The 16,503-nt window shown below is 44.3% G+C and overlaps 1 protein-coding gene across 5 annotated transcripts in view; it reads left to right on the top strand.

Moving 5' to 3' along the window:
• Window positions 1-16,503, top strand: part of pfkfb4 (6-phosphofructo-2-kinase/fructose-2,6-biphosphatase 4) — a 55,322-nt gene that overhangs the window by 26,186 nt on the left and 12,633 nt on the right. For 3 of the 5 annotated variants that reach the window (XM_033036910.1, XM_033036909.1, XM_033036908.1), the window contains 7 exons: window positions 5,000-5,125; window positions 6,646-6,742; window positions 6,853-6,919; window positions 11,617-11,691; window positions 12,647-12,703; window positions 15,651-15,772; window positions 16,277-16,484. In XM_033036910.1, the coding sequence (XP_032892801.1) occupies window positions 5,000-5,125; window positions 6,646-6,742; window positions 6,853-6,919; window positions 11,617-11,691; window positions 12,647-12,703; window positions 15,651-15,772; window positions 16,277-16,484 (752 nt within the window). Of the gene's footprint in view, window positions 1-2,262; window positions 2,326-4,999; window positions 5,126-6,645; window positions 6,743-6,852; window positions 6,920-11,616; window positions 11,692-12,646; window positions 12,704-15,650; window positions 15,773-16,276; window positions 16,485-16,503 lie in introns of those variants that run through there. The other 2 variants (XM_033036911.1, XM_033036912.1) reach the window with 2 other exon arrangements.

Genomic DNA, 16,503 nt, shown 5'->3' with positions numbered 1-16,503 from the left:
CTCTTTACCTGTACTTGTTAAACTGAATCCACCTGCTGTCTGTGCTCTACGATATCCGCACAGTTCTCTAAAAATAATGTGTATTAATTTATAATGCAATACTCTTCTGTCGTGTGTGTGAGCAATTACAGCAATGTTTAGAAGACGGATAAGATTGGAAATATTGAATAGTTCTGGATTTCATTTCCTTGTTGGCATTGTTAATATTGGAGAGTCATCCAGTGTGTTCCCCGTTCCTGTGCTGTGGCTGCTGAGCGGCAGCTGCAGATGCAGGGAATTCTCAATCTGGTTTAAAAAACAAGTTTTGTCAATGATGACCCTGACATTGTTTAATACATCATTGCGATAGTTTTAATTCCTGTTTATTGGTGGCTGAGCTGGAACACACACTGGTTCACATTTATGGGACTTTGGAAGTGTTGATGTTGAGCTACTGCCTCTGTCAGGACTGATCTTTGAACCAGGACTCTGCAGCGATGAATTGTAAAATGGCACTAACACGCGACACGACATTTGACAAAGGTCTGGATACAACTGAGTGGTTTGTCAGGATGGATCCTAGTTTTAAAACGACAATTGTAACAATAATATTTTGTTTTTAACTTTATTAACTTTTTATACAAATACTTGTCTTGCTGTACTAAATAATGTGAATGTTTCAGATTTACGTGAACAGGCAGGGAGTGGAGGGATTTGGATGATGTGCAAGCAGATGGGATTGGCTTAATTTGGCATTGCAGTTGGCACAGATATCGTGGGCTGAAGGGCCTGTTCCTGTGCTGCACTGTTCTATGTTCCTTATCACCTTTTTTAGGACGGGTTACCAATCACCAGGCAAACGGCAAAATGTTGCAGAACAGAGAGATTCGTGAGTACATGGGCATGTGGCGACTCAGGTGGACAGTGCCGTGAGGAAGGTGTTTGACACACTTGCTTTCATCGCAGCTGATTGTATCTATGTATGGTTTATCTGATCTCTTTAGAGAGCATGCAATACAAAGATTTTCATTTTACTTCAGTTCATATGACAATAATACATTTAAATCTAAATGTCATTAATTTCGAAAGTGCAGAAGAGATTCACCAGGATGTTCCCTGCACTTGCGGGCTTGAGTTACAGGGAGAGGTTGGATAGGCTGGGACTTTTTCATTGGAGAGTAGGAGGCCAGGGAGTGACGTTATTGAGGTGTACAACATCTGTCTGTCACATTGCAACCCACCTCTTCCCTTGCACAGTCATCATTTTACAGTAATTTTTCCCACCCTCCAACCTCTCAGCCTACCTCACTCTCTGCCCAGCAGCTTCCTTGAATACTACTGAAGTGAAACCTGCATGTTTCTTTTTCTGAAAGGGTGATTTGTAACTTATTGTCTGAGAACCGAGCACAGCAGTTGCAGTGATCATTAGTTAATGTTTCTGTTGCTTTCTCTTACGATGGGTTAGCAGGGGGAGGATGGGTTGAGAGGTGGTTAAACGACAGACAATGAGTAGGAATGAATGGGTCTTTCATGGGTTGGCAAACTGACCAATGGAGTAGCGCAAGGCCCAAGTATTCACAATGTCTGTCAATAATTGGCTGAAGGAACCCAGTGTAATACTTCCACCGATGACACGGAGCCCGTGGTAATGCGAGTAGTGACAAAGATGCAAAGAGGTTTCAACAGATTGTAGACAAAGTGAGGAAATACAATAGGAAACTGGGAAGTTATCCATCAATAGAGAAAATGGAAATTGTGGATTTAAAATGATGAGAGAAGGGAAATGTTGATGTTCAATCAAAAGGATTGAAGTCTGTGCAGGGTTATGGAAAATTAACATGTAATGGGTTGCGTAATGGCAAATGGAGTTTAATTCAGATATGTGTGAGCTGGTGCATTTTGGGAAGTCTGTACACTGCAAGGGCCAGGAAGCGAGCGGGTAAGATCATCTCTGACCCCTCACCCTGGCCACAAACTCTTTGAATCACTTCCCTCTGGAAGGTGACTCCGGACTGTCAAAGCTGCCACAGTCAGACATAAAAACAGCTTTTTTTCCACGAGTAGTAGCTCTACTCAATAACCAAAAATCTGTAGCCTCCCTTTGCTCTGGTATTTTATTTAATTCACATGTTTAATTGATAATGTTTTATTATTAATGTTTAATGTTTTATGTGTCATTCCTAACTGTCACTGTATGTCACTTGTGGGCAGAGCACCAAGGCAAATTCCTTGTATGTGAATTCTTGGCCAATAAATTTATCCATTCATTCAAACCAGGGCAAGACCTTCACAATGAATGGAGGGGCCCTGGGAAGTGTTGTCGAGTAGAGGGATCTAGAAGTACAGGTACATAGTTCCCTGAAATTCTATGTTTCTATGAAAGTGGTGTCACAGGTAGATAAGGTGGCAAAGAAGACTTTTAGCATCAGTAAGGGCATCTAGAATAGAATCAGTCTGCAGAAGGGTTCCAACCAGAAACATCACCGATCAGGAGCTAGCTGACCTGCTAACTGACTCTTGCACTTTTTGCCTTTTGCTTAAGATTACAGCATCTGCAGTTCCTTGTCTCCACTCAGTATTGAAGTTGGAACATTATGATACAAGTGTACTAGATGTTGCTGAGGCTGCACTTGAATTATTGTGTAGGAAGGAACTGCAGATTTATTGTGTTCAGTTTTGGTCACCCTGCTTTGGGAAATATGTCATTAAGCTGGAAGGAGTGCAGAGAAGATTTACAAGGATATTGCAAGGACTCGAGGGCCTGAGATATATTGAAAGGTTGGGCAGGGTGAGACTTTATTCCTTGGAGCACAGGAGGCTGAGAGATGATCTTACAGAGGTGTATAAAATCATGAGAGGAATAGATTTGGTGAATGCACAGTCTTTTTCCCACAGTAAGGGTCATGGAGCAGTGGACATGGGGAGGGGGTTCTGGAGGCAGGAGGGTAGGCTGGAGTCGAAGGCGATGGGGGGAGGGGGGCGGCGGCTGTAATGGGCCATTGCAAATATGGTGCTATTGCTCTTGAGCGAGCTGTTCACGTGATGGTAATTAATAGCCGTTCTACAAATAGATGCAGCTAATGCGAATTTGCTGCCATTAAACATGTTTGTGCCGGCAGAATTTGGGGAATAACACAAAGGGAGTATAGTGGCCTTGTTTGTCGTTTCATTACAGGAGCAAGCAAGGGCTTGCAGGCAGTGGCACCATTGATGGCAGCATCAGTGTTTGGTAGGCGGGCTGGGAATGTCAGTTACCACAGATCATTCGCCCTGACAAGACCTGGGTCTCGGAGCTTGTAACGATTCTGCTTTCATTTCCGACTTAATCACAGATATGAGTTGCCTGTAAAAGGAGGGAGTATTGGTGTGCCCCCTGTCACGGCAAAGGGGCACTCACAGTCCTGCCTGTGGTGGAGAGAGTTCCTGCATTTGGACCCAAATTAAATATATTTCCAAGACATGATGGTGTGAGACATAATGGAGCGACAGAGGTAGAGAGAGCTCTTTAAGGCAGCGGAGTCAAGGGGTATGTGGAGAAGGCAGGAATAGGGTACTGATTGTGGATGATTAGCATTGATCACAGTGAATGGCGGTGCTGGCTCGAAGGGTCGAAAGGCCTACTCCTGCACCTATTGTCTATTGGGACTTGGAAGGGATCATGAGTCTAGAGTATTTAATTGTCATAGGTACCGGCAACAGAACAATAACATTCTTAATTGCTGCAGTTTTACAGATCTTTTAACACAATAACAATTCCCAGCCTCTGCCCGATCTAATGGCCACTGTATGAGTGGCAGATATTAGCTGTGTCTCTGATCTACAGTGCCTGTCCCCTGCGTTTTGGCTTTGGTCGTGGTTCTACCAGTGAATGTTAGGGTGGATGACGTGTGGTTGCAGGTGGTGGCTGCCTGACACGTGGGGGCTAGTCGCCATTTATCAGTCCGCACTAGATTACTATCTAAGACTCTCATTCAGACATGGAGTGTCTCGTTATCTGTGGAGTTACAAACGGGGCATTGTGGAGTCAGCAGTGACAGTCCCCTGCTGATGGAGCGGCACAAGGTGGTTGAATTGGTTCTATCCACTAAGGAATCTTGCTCAGATTAATGACCTTACACAGAGGAATATGGTTATGACTCCAGCCATGGGAGTGTTTCACCTTTGGTTTTACCGAGGCTTCCCCATACTTGGTCAAACACTGAAGGCAGTCCCTCTTGCCTCTGCTATTGAGTTTTTTTGCCAGGTCAGATGCTGAGTAGCCTGAGGGTGTCAGTAACCAGTTGGTGAAGAAATGTCGCCTGGTAGCAATGCTGATCACAGCTCTGGCTTCACAGGATACTGAGTTGGATGATCAGCCATGATCATATTTAGGACCGAGATGAGAATTTTTATTTTCACGCAGAGTGGTGAATCTGTGGAACTCTCTGCCACAGAGGGTGGGTGAGGCAAGTTCATTGGCTATATTTAAGAGGGAGTTAGATGTGGCCCTTGTGGCTAAAGGGATGAGGGGGTATGGAGAGAAGGCGGGTACAGGATACTGAGTTGGATGATCAGCCATGATCATATTGAATGGCAGTGCAGGCTCGAAGGGCCGAATGGCCTACTCCTGCTATTTTCTATGTTTCTATGTTTCACGGACAGCTTTCTGGGTGTTACGGACAGAATGGATTGTCTTGCATCTTGTGGCACAATATACCTAACGATGTGGAAAGTGGTTTGGTTAGATGGTGGTGTTGTACTGAAGTAGCTGGGCCAGAGGTGGGGCTGCTTCTGTACCTCTGGTACCAGAACCAGGGTGTTTGGGGCTAATTCATTGAAGCAGTGTGGCTTTCCATCGCTGAGGGCAGGAAGGTGGTTCAGTGCTGAGGCTCGGCTTGCTAGCAAGTCACTACTGAACTGACAGATCAGTGTGGGCTTTCAAGCATCATTACCGTATTAACATTTGGAAGGAAAGGGGATTTCAAGTGGTTATTCTGTGCTTTATTGTGATTAATAATCGGGTGTTGTGTTGTAATTTCAGTATGGATTCCACACATGACAAACTCCCCTTCACTCATCGTAATGGTGGGGCTCCCTGCCAGAGGCAAGACCTACATCTCGAAGAAACTCACCCGTTACTTCAACTGGATTGGGGTGCCTACTAAAGGTACGTTCCTTGAGAAGGCTGGAAGGGGCAACGGTTGAAGGCAGTCAGAATGTATTCATGCTATAGTAATGTGGAGTGAAGAAAACTGGAACATGAAATATGTTTAATGAAGAGATGCAAAATGAGCAGTGGAGTTGTGGTCAGTGAAAAGAATGTGTCAAAGAATACAGCAGGATTGAGATCAATTACAGCTACGGGTGGAGAAATGGCAGATAGAGTTTAATCCAGGAAAATGTGAGGTGCTTGACTTTGGGAGGTCGAATGAAAGGGGAAAGTATACAATTAATGGTAAGATCCTTAACTGCATTGATGTACAGAGGCTTCCCAGAGGCCATTAGGACTGGAAACTCTTACCTCACCAGGAACTAACTTACTGCACCAATTTACTGTTTTGTGTCTTTTTTAAATTGCTGTTTTTTCTCTCACAAATATGTAATTACTGATTATGTTCTATTATATTTTGTAGTCTTTTTTTTGTGCACAATCTGCAGGCATTGCCACTTTTAATTTCACTGCACATCTCGTATGCGTATGTGACAAATAATTTTGGGGGGGGGGGGGTAGAAGCAGATAAGATAACATTTTAAGAGGTTTTTAGATAGGCACATGGATTGGAGGGGAATGGATACTTGAAGGCAGAGGAGATTAGTTTAACTTGGCATCATGTTTGGCACAGACATTGTGGGCCGAAGGACCTGTTCCTTTGCTGTACTGGTCTATGCTCTATGTTTTGTTCTATTATTTATGATGTTAGAAAATTTAAAAGAATCGTCAGGCATATCGTTTTACAGTCCTCAGGTTATGAGACTAGAAGACAATTAACATGGTGATGTTGTTTAAAAGGAGAAAGGGAAGGATCAAGTAATTACAGGCCAGTCACCCTAACGTAAGCATGGGAAAATTATTGGCATACAGTGCCAATATCTATTAGCAGTTTGAAAGGAAAGTTTAACAAAGACTGTCTTTGATTTATTGAAGGAAGGTCATGTATGATGAATCGGGTTTTAACACTCCTCCATATTTCAAAGTTCAGTGCAATTGTATTTGATGTGCGATGCATTGATTCCATAAACTGTTTGAGAAGATCATAAATGGTCGGCTTATCTAAGAAATAAAAGCATACGGTTTTCAGATCTGTGGGTTTTAAAACCATAGAACAGAACAGAACGGAACAGTACAGTACAGGGGCAGGCCCTTCAGCCCACCATGTCTGTGTTGACCATGGTGTCAAGTTAAACTCATCTCCCCTGCCTGAAAATGATCCATTTCCCTCTCATATTTGACACTTCCACCTTGGGATGGGGACGTACAGGGTGGGAGAAAGGTTCTGACTGTCTACCCTAACCCCTAACCTCTCATGATTTTAGATGCTTCTATCAGGTCGTCCCTCTGAGAAATTTCACATCAGTGAGATAAAATATGAATGAGGTGGTATCAGTATTTGAGGTATGTGACAGACTTGCAAATGCAGTGATTCCTTGGTATCGAGTGTCTAAGATTTGTAACTCATTCCTTCACAGCATTTAACGTGGGTCAGTATCGGCGGGATGTACTGAAGACGTATAAATCTTTTGAGTTTTTCCTCCCTGATAACAAGGAGGGTTTGCTGATCCGAAGGTAACAGGCAGCACGAACGCTGCACCTTTCTTATTGTCCACATTTGCTATTGAATGATGGTGGTGACGTTTAGGATGTTGGCTGATTGCCCAATGTTTGTCTTTCTGTAGACAGTGTGCATCAAGAGCACTGAGCGATGTGAAGAGATACCTGGACACGGAAGGTGGCCAGGTTGCGGTAAGTGATGCAGAAACAGGGCAGACTCGTTATCAAGTCACTCAGTAGCTTACATACTGAGAATCACCATCAGTTCAAGATCCTGATTTTGCCTCATCAAGATCCAATCAATAGAAAGGTTGTGAATGACTATTCACAGTTGTTTGGCATTAGCGAGGAGACTGGGAGAACTTGGTCTTGTTGGCCACAGCATGGGATCTTCAGCATTCACTCCAGCCATGAGGAGCAGGCTACATCTTGACCCCAAGTACTGTATGAGAACAAGATAAAAATCCAGAGCAGGAGGCGACCCGATGACCCTCAGAGCCTGCTCTGTCATGCAGTGAGTTCTCTCTTGCCTGTTCCTGCAGCACTAGTACCTGGGCCTGAATGTAGTAGTAATTCAATGTTCGAATTCCCTTGGGTAGAAAACTCCAAAGATTCATGATCTCTTTCAGAGACAAAATTCCTTCTCATTGCTGTCTTAATGGTGACCTGTTCTTCTGAAACGATTCCCCTCCCAGTTCCAGCTTCTCACCAGCAGGAAATGCGAGACAGTCCTTCCAATCTTAAGTGTGATCACCCTTAAGGCAGCTGTTTCATATCAGTAATCAAATCTAGTGAATCTACTCAGAACTGCAACACATGGCTCACACAACTCCGTCTGGTCTCAATACCAGTTACAGTAAGTATTCCCAACTTTAGAGCTCCATCCTCCTCACTTGTCTTCCTCAATACTTGCTGTACAGGACCATTCTCTCTCCATTTATAGAACATTCTGCATTTCTTAACATTATACTCCATCATCAAATTTTGCCCATCTACTTTATCTATATCCTCATCAGAATTATCTGACTGCTTCACAATTTGCTTTTCCGTTCATCTTTCATAAGCAAACGGGGCAACACTACATTTGATTCCCTTGTTGGAGTCTTTCATAGTGCAGCTACCAGCTCTGATCCCTGTGTTAGCCCAGTTATAGCCCGAAAGTGTTTCTTTCAGTTAGCCAATCTCCATGTTGCCCTCAATGCCAAGTTTGCTGCTGGTAAGAAAATATTATTGTCACATGTACCAAGATACTGTGAAATGCTTTATTTGCATACAATCCAGACAGATTATACTCTACATGAGTACAGTGAAGCCACACACGTACAACAGGCAGTGCAAATAAAAAATAAGTGCAATATATAGTGTTACAGAGAAGGTGCACAGATTTTTTTTTAAAGTGTAAGGGCCACACGGAGGTGGGTTGGGAGATATACCCTGAAATGAGGACAGTGTTGTTGAGTCGTTTGAAGGAGCTGTTCCTGGTGGTACATACTTTCAAGCTTTTGTATCTTCTGCCCAACAGGAGAGAGGCCAAGAGGGAATAATGGGGTGAGTGGTTCTTGATTATGTTGTCTCCTTTCCCGAGACAGCGAGAAGTGATTGGAGGCCGGATGGGTGGGGGGTGGTAGGTGGTAGGGAGGCTGACAAGGCCACATACACAACTCTCGGTTTATGAGAAAAGACACAAGTGCTGGAGTAACTCAACGGGTCGGGCAGAATCACTGGAGAACATGGATAGGTGATAGAAACATAGAAATTAGGTGCAGGAGTAGGCCATTCGGCCCTTCGAGACTGCACCGCCATTCAATATGATCATGGCTGATCATCCAACTCAGTATCCCGTACCTGCCTTCTCTCCATACCCTCTGATCCCCTTAGCCACAAGGGCCACATCTAACTCCCTCTTAAATATAGCCAATGAACTGGCCTCGACTACCCTCTGTGGCAGGGAGTTCCAGAGATTCACCACTCTCTGTGTGAAAAAAGTTCTTCTCATCTCGGTTTTAAAGGATTTCCCCCTTATCCTTAAGCTGTGACCCCTTGTCCTGGACTTCCCCAACATCGGGAGCAATCTTCCTGCATCTAGCCTGTCCAACCCCTTAAGAATGTTGTAAGTTTCTATAAGATCCCCTCTCAATCTCCTAAATTCTAGAGAGTATAAACCAAGTCTATCCAGTCTTTCTTCATAAGACAGTCCTGACATCCCAGGAATCAGTCTGGTGAACCTTCTCTGCACTCCCTCTATGGCAATAATGTCCTTCCTCAGATTTGGAGACCAAAACTGTACGTAATACTCCAGATGTGGTCTCACCAAGACCCTGTACAACTGCAGTAGAACCTCCCTGCTCCTATACTCAAATCCTTTTGCTATGAAAGCTAACATACCATTCGCTTTCTTCACTGCCTGCTGCACCTGCATGCCCACTTTCAATGACTGGTGTACCATGACACCCAGGTCTCGCTGCATCTCCCCTTTTCCTAGTCGGCCACCATTTAGATAATAGTCTGCTTTCCTGTTTTTGCCACCAAAATGGATAACCTCACATTTATCCACATTATACTGCATCTGCCAAACATTTGCCCACTCACCCAGCCTATCCAAGTCACCTTGCAGTCTCCTAGCATCCTCCTCACAGCTAACACTGCCCCCCAGCTTAGTGTCATCCGCAAACTTGGAGATATTGCCTTCAATTCCCTCATCCAGATCATTAATATATATTGTAAATAGCTGGGGTCCCAGCACTGAGCCTTGCGGTACCCCACTAGTCACTGCCTGCCATTGTGTAAAGGACCCGTTTACTCCTACTCTTTGCTTCCTGTTTGCCAGCAGTTCTCTATCCACATCAATACTGAACCCCCAATGCCGTGTGCTTTAAGTTTGTAAACTAATCTCTTATGTGGGACCTTGTCGAAAGCCTTCTGGAAGTCTAGATACACCACATCCACTGGTTCTCCCCTATCCACGCTACTAGTTACATCCTCGAAAAATTCTATAAGATTCGTCAGACATGATTTACCTTTTGTAAATCCATGCTGACTTTGTCCAATGATTTCACCACTTTCCAAATGTGCTGCTATCCCATCTTTAATAACTGACTCTAGCGGTTTCCCCATTACCGATGTTAGACTAACTGGTCTGTAATTCCCCGTTTTCTCTCTCCCTCCCTTCTTAAAAAGTGGGGTTACGTTTGCTACCCGCCAATCCTGTGATGTGATGTTTTGGTCAGGACTCTTCTTCCGCCTGTGTTCTCCAAAGATGCTGCCTGACCTGCTGAGTTCCTCCAGCACCTTGTGTATTTTGTTTGTAAACCAGCAACTGCAGTTCCTTGTGTCTACGTTTCTCTGTTTATGAGGTTGGTGGCATCTTGCGGAAGCCCTTTGGATCTGCGAGTGCTCCTTATCCAACCTTGTTACCTTCTCAGAGCTCTAAGACATTTGTCAGATGTCATTTCCTTCATAAAACTATGTTGACTCATTGATTTTCTAACTATCTAACCACAATATAGATTCCAATATCTACCCAAGGACTTACCCAAGGTCAGGCAAACTATCCAACAGTTTACTGATCTGCCTCCTTTATTTTGAATAGGATCATTATATTTTCAGTTATCCAATCTCCTGGAATCTTTCCAGAATGTGAGGAATTTGGAAGGTCATAACTAGTGCACGCACTATTTCTCCAGCCACTTCCCTCGTCCAGCGATTAGCCAATCTCTACATCCCTAGGTATGCTGAGTACTTATTCTGCAGTGAATTGTTCAGAGAATCAAGCTGTAACAGGAGCCGTTCAGCACAAAGAGGTGCTCAGTGTACTCGCCCCAGCACGGGCACGGGCACGGGCACGTCCTCACTGTTTAATCGGGTTTCCACCGCCCACACTTTCCAGCTGAGAGTTCCAGACACCGGCCACCTATCCTTGAAAAACATTTCCTCCTTTCCCCAATAATCAGTCTACCAATTACTTGAATCCCTGCCCTCTTTCTTTACTTCACTCTCCTTTATCTCGGCTGTCATATTTTAAACACAACTATATCTCCACCTCGCCTGTATTCTGAAATATAAGTTCCTAGTATATACAGTCTTGTTACCAGTTTTACCGTCCTGCCAACATTCCGTTCCTCCCTAGCAACCAGTGTGACCACACTGCGCGCAGTCCTTGAACTGTGGGTAACAAAGAACATAAAACAGGAGCCACTCGGCCCCTCAAGCCTGTTCCACTATTCAGTGTCATCACAGTGATGTGTTCTCATCCTGTAGAATTTACCTTTCTCTATTAATTAATTTAAAAAAAAAAAAAAATTATAGAGAGGTCCATAATACTGTGAGCACTGCCCTGCCCTTCCTCTGCTTGGTTTCCTCACTGAGCCAGAAACATGCTCGGTAAAGAAAGTTCTGAACACATTTCCAAAGTGTCTTTGAATATATTTAGTTGTATGTCCCGTTTTTCACTACAGCTCTGATTTCCTTGTGAGCATTCCATAAATTGCCAGTCAACAGAGTGGACACTGGAATCTTATGATTGCTTTTAATAAATAGATCCTCCCAGTTGAACTGCAATAATTTCCTTCATCAGTGTTGCTTGCCACTCTACCTGACCCTCCTTTCTTCCCTTCCTTATTCCGACATTGTACCCAGACATATTTAGACCCCAGTTCTGCACTGACTTCCACCTTGATCATTAATGTGTTCTGTGGTCATCTAGTTCCCTGTGCTCTCCCATCAGTAGTAGCCTCGTTATTCTTGCGCCTTTGCTTTAACTGATCCTCTGAAATTGTTGCCTCAGTCCCACTGCTTGTGCAGGTTAGACCGTAACTAACCTGGCTGGATGCTATCTTCCGTCTAGCTCCCCACCTCCCATTCATACTGAAGACTGAATAATCTCTCAACAGGTCTTCGATGCCACAAACACTACGCGTGAACGAAGAGAAATAATCATCAACTTTGCAGAGCAGAACGGGTACAAGGTTAGTAGTGGTGGGGAATGTTGACCGGCAGTATGGTGCTGCCTGTGGGATTGTAAACTATCCTGTGTCTGCTCCTGACTCTAATCTAACCAGGAGCCAAGCCTGCCAAACCCATCCCTAGAAATGTACCATATTTACTCAAGAACTGGGTAGTTTAAATACCTGAGCAATGTGAGAAGGCACATGCTGTCCATAGGGAAGTGGATTGGTGTCGGCCATTATACCTGAGAGTGAAGTGATTCAGCCCGTCAGACTCCTGTGCTTCTCTGAGCTGCCACAAGGTAGAGCCAATGTTAACTGTTCTTTGTTATCAGTAGCGTATAACAAAAAACTGCAGATGCTGGAAAAATCGAAGGTAGACAAAAATGCTGGAGAAACTCAGCAGGTGAGGCAGCATCTATGGAGCGAAGGAATAGGTGACGTTTCGGGTCGAGATCCTTCTTCAGACCAGTAGTCACGTCACGCCCGAAACGTCACCTATTCCTTCGCTCCATAGATGCTGCCTCACCCGCTGAGTTTCTCCAGCATTTTTGTCTACCTTTGTTATCAGTAAAATCCTTTATCAAACCAACAACTCCTGCCCCATGTTTCTCCCTGTCCCTTCGTGTCCTGCTTCATTGTGAGATTAAAGTGCAGCATGTGCTGATGGTTGGGGGGAGGTGGGAGCGGGGGTCCACTGGGTGTGGAGGGGAGGGATGAGTTGGGAGAGTGATGAAGCAAGCAGGCTGTGAGAACAGGCTGCTGTTAGACTGAATGTGATACAAAAGGGCCTGTTTCTGTGCTGTATAGATCTATGACACTATTGGTAATATTTCACGAATAATTTTTTTCCATTTAAGTGTGGGAATCAAATATTGCAGTTTTGTTTTCCATTCACTTTGACTTTGTTAGAAATGGAAGAATAGTAATTTCTTAATTAAACCCTTTCTCCCCCTCACCATGCCGATCTGCCAAGGTGTTCTTTGTGGAATCAGTGTGTGAAGATCCCGAGGTCATTGAGACAAACATCGTGGTGAGTTACTGCTGGCTCCGATTGAGTGATCTTGCGTCTTGTAGCGCACTGATCGCCATGTACGGCTGTGGAGTGTTACATGGTGCTGGAGAAGTGTGATTGAGGGTTTCCTGTGCTAAGGGATGAATAAATGCTGGATGTGTAAAACAGCAGTATTGCATAGTGGGTTCAAGCTGTATTGCAAGGGAAGGCTTTGAGAAGTATGCATGGAGCAAGTGTGAAAGTATTGGACATGTGTCATGTTGAACAAACACAGAATAGGAACAGGAGACCATTCAGTCCCTCTCACCTATTCTGCATTCGGTTTAAGTACCATGGTCTAGTTTAGTCCTGTGTCCCTTGCTACCTCTTGCTCTAAGGACTAGAAATACATTATTTTTGAATGTGTTGAATGATTTGGTTTTAAATGGGGGAATGACTTCTATGTTTTCCTCACAATCTGCCAACCCCCTCACTTTTTTGTATTGTCACAGATTTGAGCACAGTATACTCGGTTTCTTCATCAAGTCACGAATGTAGATTGTAAACAGTTGAGGCCACAGCGCTGACCCCTGTTGAACCAGCCAGTTTCCCATCACCAGTCTAAGAACCATCGATCCCAACTGTATTCTCTTAGTTAGTCTATGCCAATGACCAATGTATTACCTTCCCTCCACCCATCCCAAAGACCCATGCATTCTTGCCACGCTCTAACCTTTGATGCGCACTTTATCAGATGCCTCTGGAAATCCAGATCCACTACAGCTGGCCCGCCCAAATCCATGCGTTTGTGGCATCCTCAAACAGCTAGCCAATGTGTCTTACACGACTTCCCCTTCATAAACCATGTACACACTATAATATTACTATTTCTGAATGCCCCACTATTGCCATCTCAGTAATGGATTCCAGTGTATTCCCACGAACTGCAGGTACACTGACTGGGCTGCAGTTCCTTGCTCGCTGTCTCCCTCCTGTCTTGAATAGTGCCGTTACATTTCCCTTAGCAAAACCCAGGGAATGTTAGTAGATTACAGCCGGTCATCCATATCCCTGCAAGCACTGGAAAAGGCCATGGGGTTTCTCAGTTTGTGCTGTGAGTTTGTAGTGTATTTCTTTTCTGTTGAGATTGTTCTTAGTCGCCCTCCCCCCTCCCACCCCCCCCCTCCCCGCTAGAGCCCCTGTATTCTCAATGATTCAATTATACTTTATTGTCGCATGTACCTAGGTACAGTGAAATTCTCTCGTTATTGGTGTACTTTCAATGTGAAGACTAATCCAGATTAATTATTTAGAATCTGCCTCAGTTCTATTTATCATTATTAATTTCTCAGACTGGCATTGCAAGGGACCAATGTTTACTTAAGTTCCTCTTGCCTAACTGCAGGCGCTCGAACGTGGGGTTTATACATTGTTATTTCCTGCCATGAAGTGTGAGAGAAAACCAGCAAATAATTTAAATAAATAATTATTAAAATATATATTTAAGATCAAAATGTTCCCACAAGATGATTGCCTGGTCAGGGGTGTAATATGTTGACACTTAAAACATTTAATAACTTTTCTAGCCACTCTTCTGTACGCTAGTGTTCATGAAATTATCCTGAATGAGCTGAGGAGGAGTTAGTTCATCGTTCTGAGAGCCGTCGGTTCCAGGTGAACCTGTTCCATCTGTGATGGGGAGCTCACTCACTCATGCACGTTGCTTCGTGCAGTCGACTCTTTTACCATCTTGATCATGAGAAAGCTGAGCCTCTCATTGCCCTGTGGGAACATCCTCTGCTGCCTAAAGTTACAGACCTGGCTGCGTTGGCTTGACTTTATAAAGCTCCAATTAAGACAGCATAGTGGCGCAACGGTAGAGCACCAGACCCGGGTTTGATCCTGACTTATAGGTGCTTCTGTACTGAGTTTGTACGTTCTTCCTGTGACCACGTGGATTTTCACCGGGAGCTCTGGTTTCCTACCACATTCTATAGACATACAGGTTTGTAGGTTAATTGGCTTCTGTAAATTGTTCCGAGTGTGTAAGATAGAACTATTGTACAGTGATTGCTGGTCAGCGTTGACTCGGTGTGCCAAAGGGCCTGTTTCCACGCTGTATCTCTAAACTAACCAAATCAATCATGAAATCTGTGTACATTTGTGATCGTTGATAAGTCTTTCTCTTTCCAAATTGAGGAAGGTTGTCAAAGTATACAGAGGAATCAACGACAGGAATGGGCGGAGTAATGGCAGATGGAGTTGAGCCCGAGCAAGTGTGAGGTGTTGCACTTTGGGAGGTCAAATGTAAGGGGAAAATATACAATTAATGGCATTACCCATAGCTACATTAATGTGCAGAGGGATTTTGTCCATAACTCCCTGAAAGTGGCAACACTATAGCGTGGTAAAGAAGGCATGGTATAATTGCTTTCATTGGTCAGGGCATTGAGTATTAAAGTTAGGAAGTGTTGATGCAGCTTTATAGGACTTTGGTTAGGCTGCATTTGGAGAATTGCGTGACGTTCTGATCGCCCCGTTACAGGAAGGATGTACAGGCTTTGGAGAGGGGGAGATTGGACTGACTGGACTGTTTTCCCTGGATCGCCAGGTTTAATAGAAGTATATAAAATTATGAGATGCATAGATAGGGCAGAACCTGTTTACCCCAGAATGGAAAATGAAGTACGAGAGGGCATTGATTTAAGGTGAGAGGGGAAAACTTTAAAGGTGATATGTGGAGCAAGTTTTGTTTTTGCACAGAGGGCGGTGGGTGCCTGGAACGTGCTGTCGGGGGTGGTGGTGGAGGCAGATCCAATAGTGGCGTTTAAGAAACTTTTCAATAGGCACATGGACATGCAAGGAATGAATGGTATGTGGCAGATAAGAGTTGGTATCATATTCGGCATAGACATTGTGGGCCGAAGGGTCTGTTCATGTCCTGTATGGTTCTGTTTTATTAGTCATTCAAATTTGCTTCTTTTAGCAAGTAAAGTTGGGGAGCCCAGACTACAGCGACTGCAACAACGATGAAGCAATAGCTGATTTCCTGAAAAGGATAGAGTGTTATCAGAACACGTACGAGTCATTGGATGAAGTGTCTGATAAGTACGTTAGCTCTGTTCATAGAATTCAACAGCACTGAAAGATATTTGACAAACATCAGTTTTCAGTCCAATCATCTTCTCCACCTTTTGTATAGATTCATCTTCCTCGTCCACTTGCTGCTCTTTATCCCCCCCCTATCCTTTAATATATCCCTTTCTGCAGCAGCACATTTGTACATTATACAGTAAACATCTATTTCACATCTGTGGCCAAGACCTCCATCTTCCACATATAGTCAGCCCTGTAACCAGCCGTGTACCGCGGTGTTGGTGCTAGAACTGTTGCTCCTTGACTCCTTGTCTGGTTTGTTAGCCGGTGGGGGAGCCGTGATACACAGCCCCAGGAAAAACCCACCGTGCGCTCCGTTGACCACTCTGTCCTGTCTCATGTCAATGCTACCCTTCAATCCACTGCTCGGTGTCAGGGTTTGTGGCCGTGAGTCTGTTTGAGGATGTGTGTGACTCTCGTGACAGCGTATGACTAATTCTCATCTTTCTCTCAAAGGGATCTTTCTTTTATTAAAATCATGGATGTCGGAAGGCGCTACCTTGTCAACCATGTACTGGATCACATCCAGAGCAAAATTGTCTACTACCTCATGAACATCCACATAACTCCGCGCTCAATCTACCTCTGTCGTCATGGCGAAAGTGATCTGAACCTGATGGGCAGGATCGGTGGCGACTCGGGCCTGTCCACTCGGGGCAAGCAGGTAAGTCTGGGACCGTCTG

Source organism: Amblyraja radiata, chromosome 18, assembly GCF_010909765.2.
Source record: "Amblyraja radiata isolate CabotCenter1 chromosome 18, sAmbRad1.1.pri, whole genome shotgun sequence".
Taxonomy (NCBI): Eukaryota; Metazoa; Chordata; class Chondrichthyes; order Rajiformes; family Rajidae; genus Amblyraja; species Amblyraja radiata.
The sequence above is the reverse complement of the archived record's forward strand: the minus strand, read 5'-3'. Positions and strand labels throughout refer to the sequence as shown.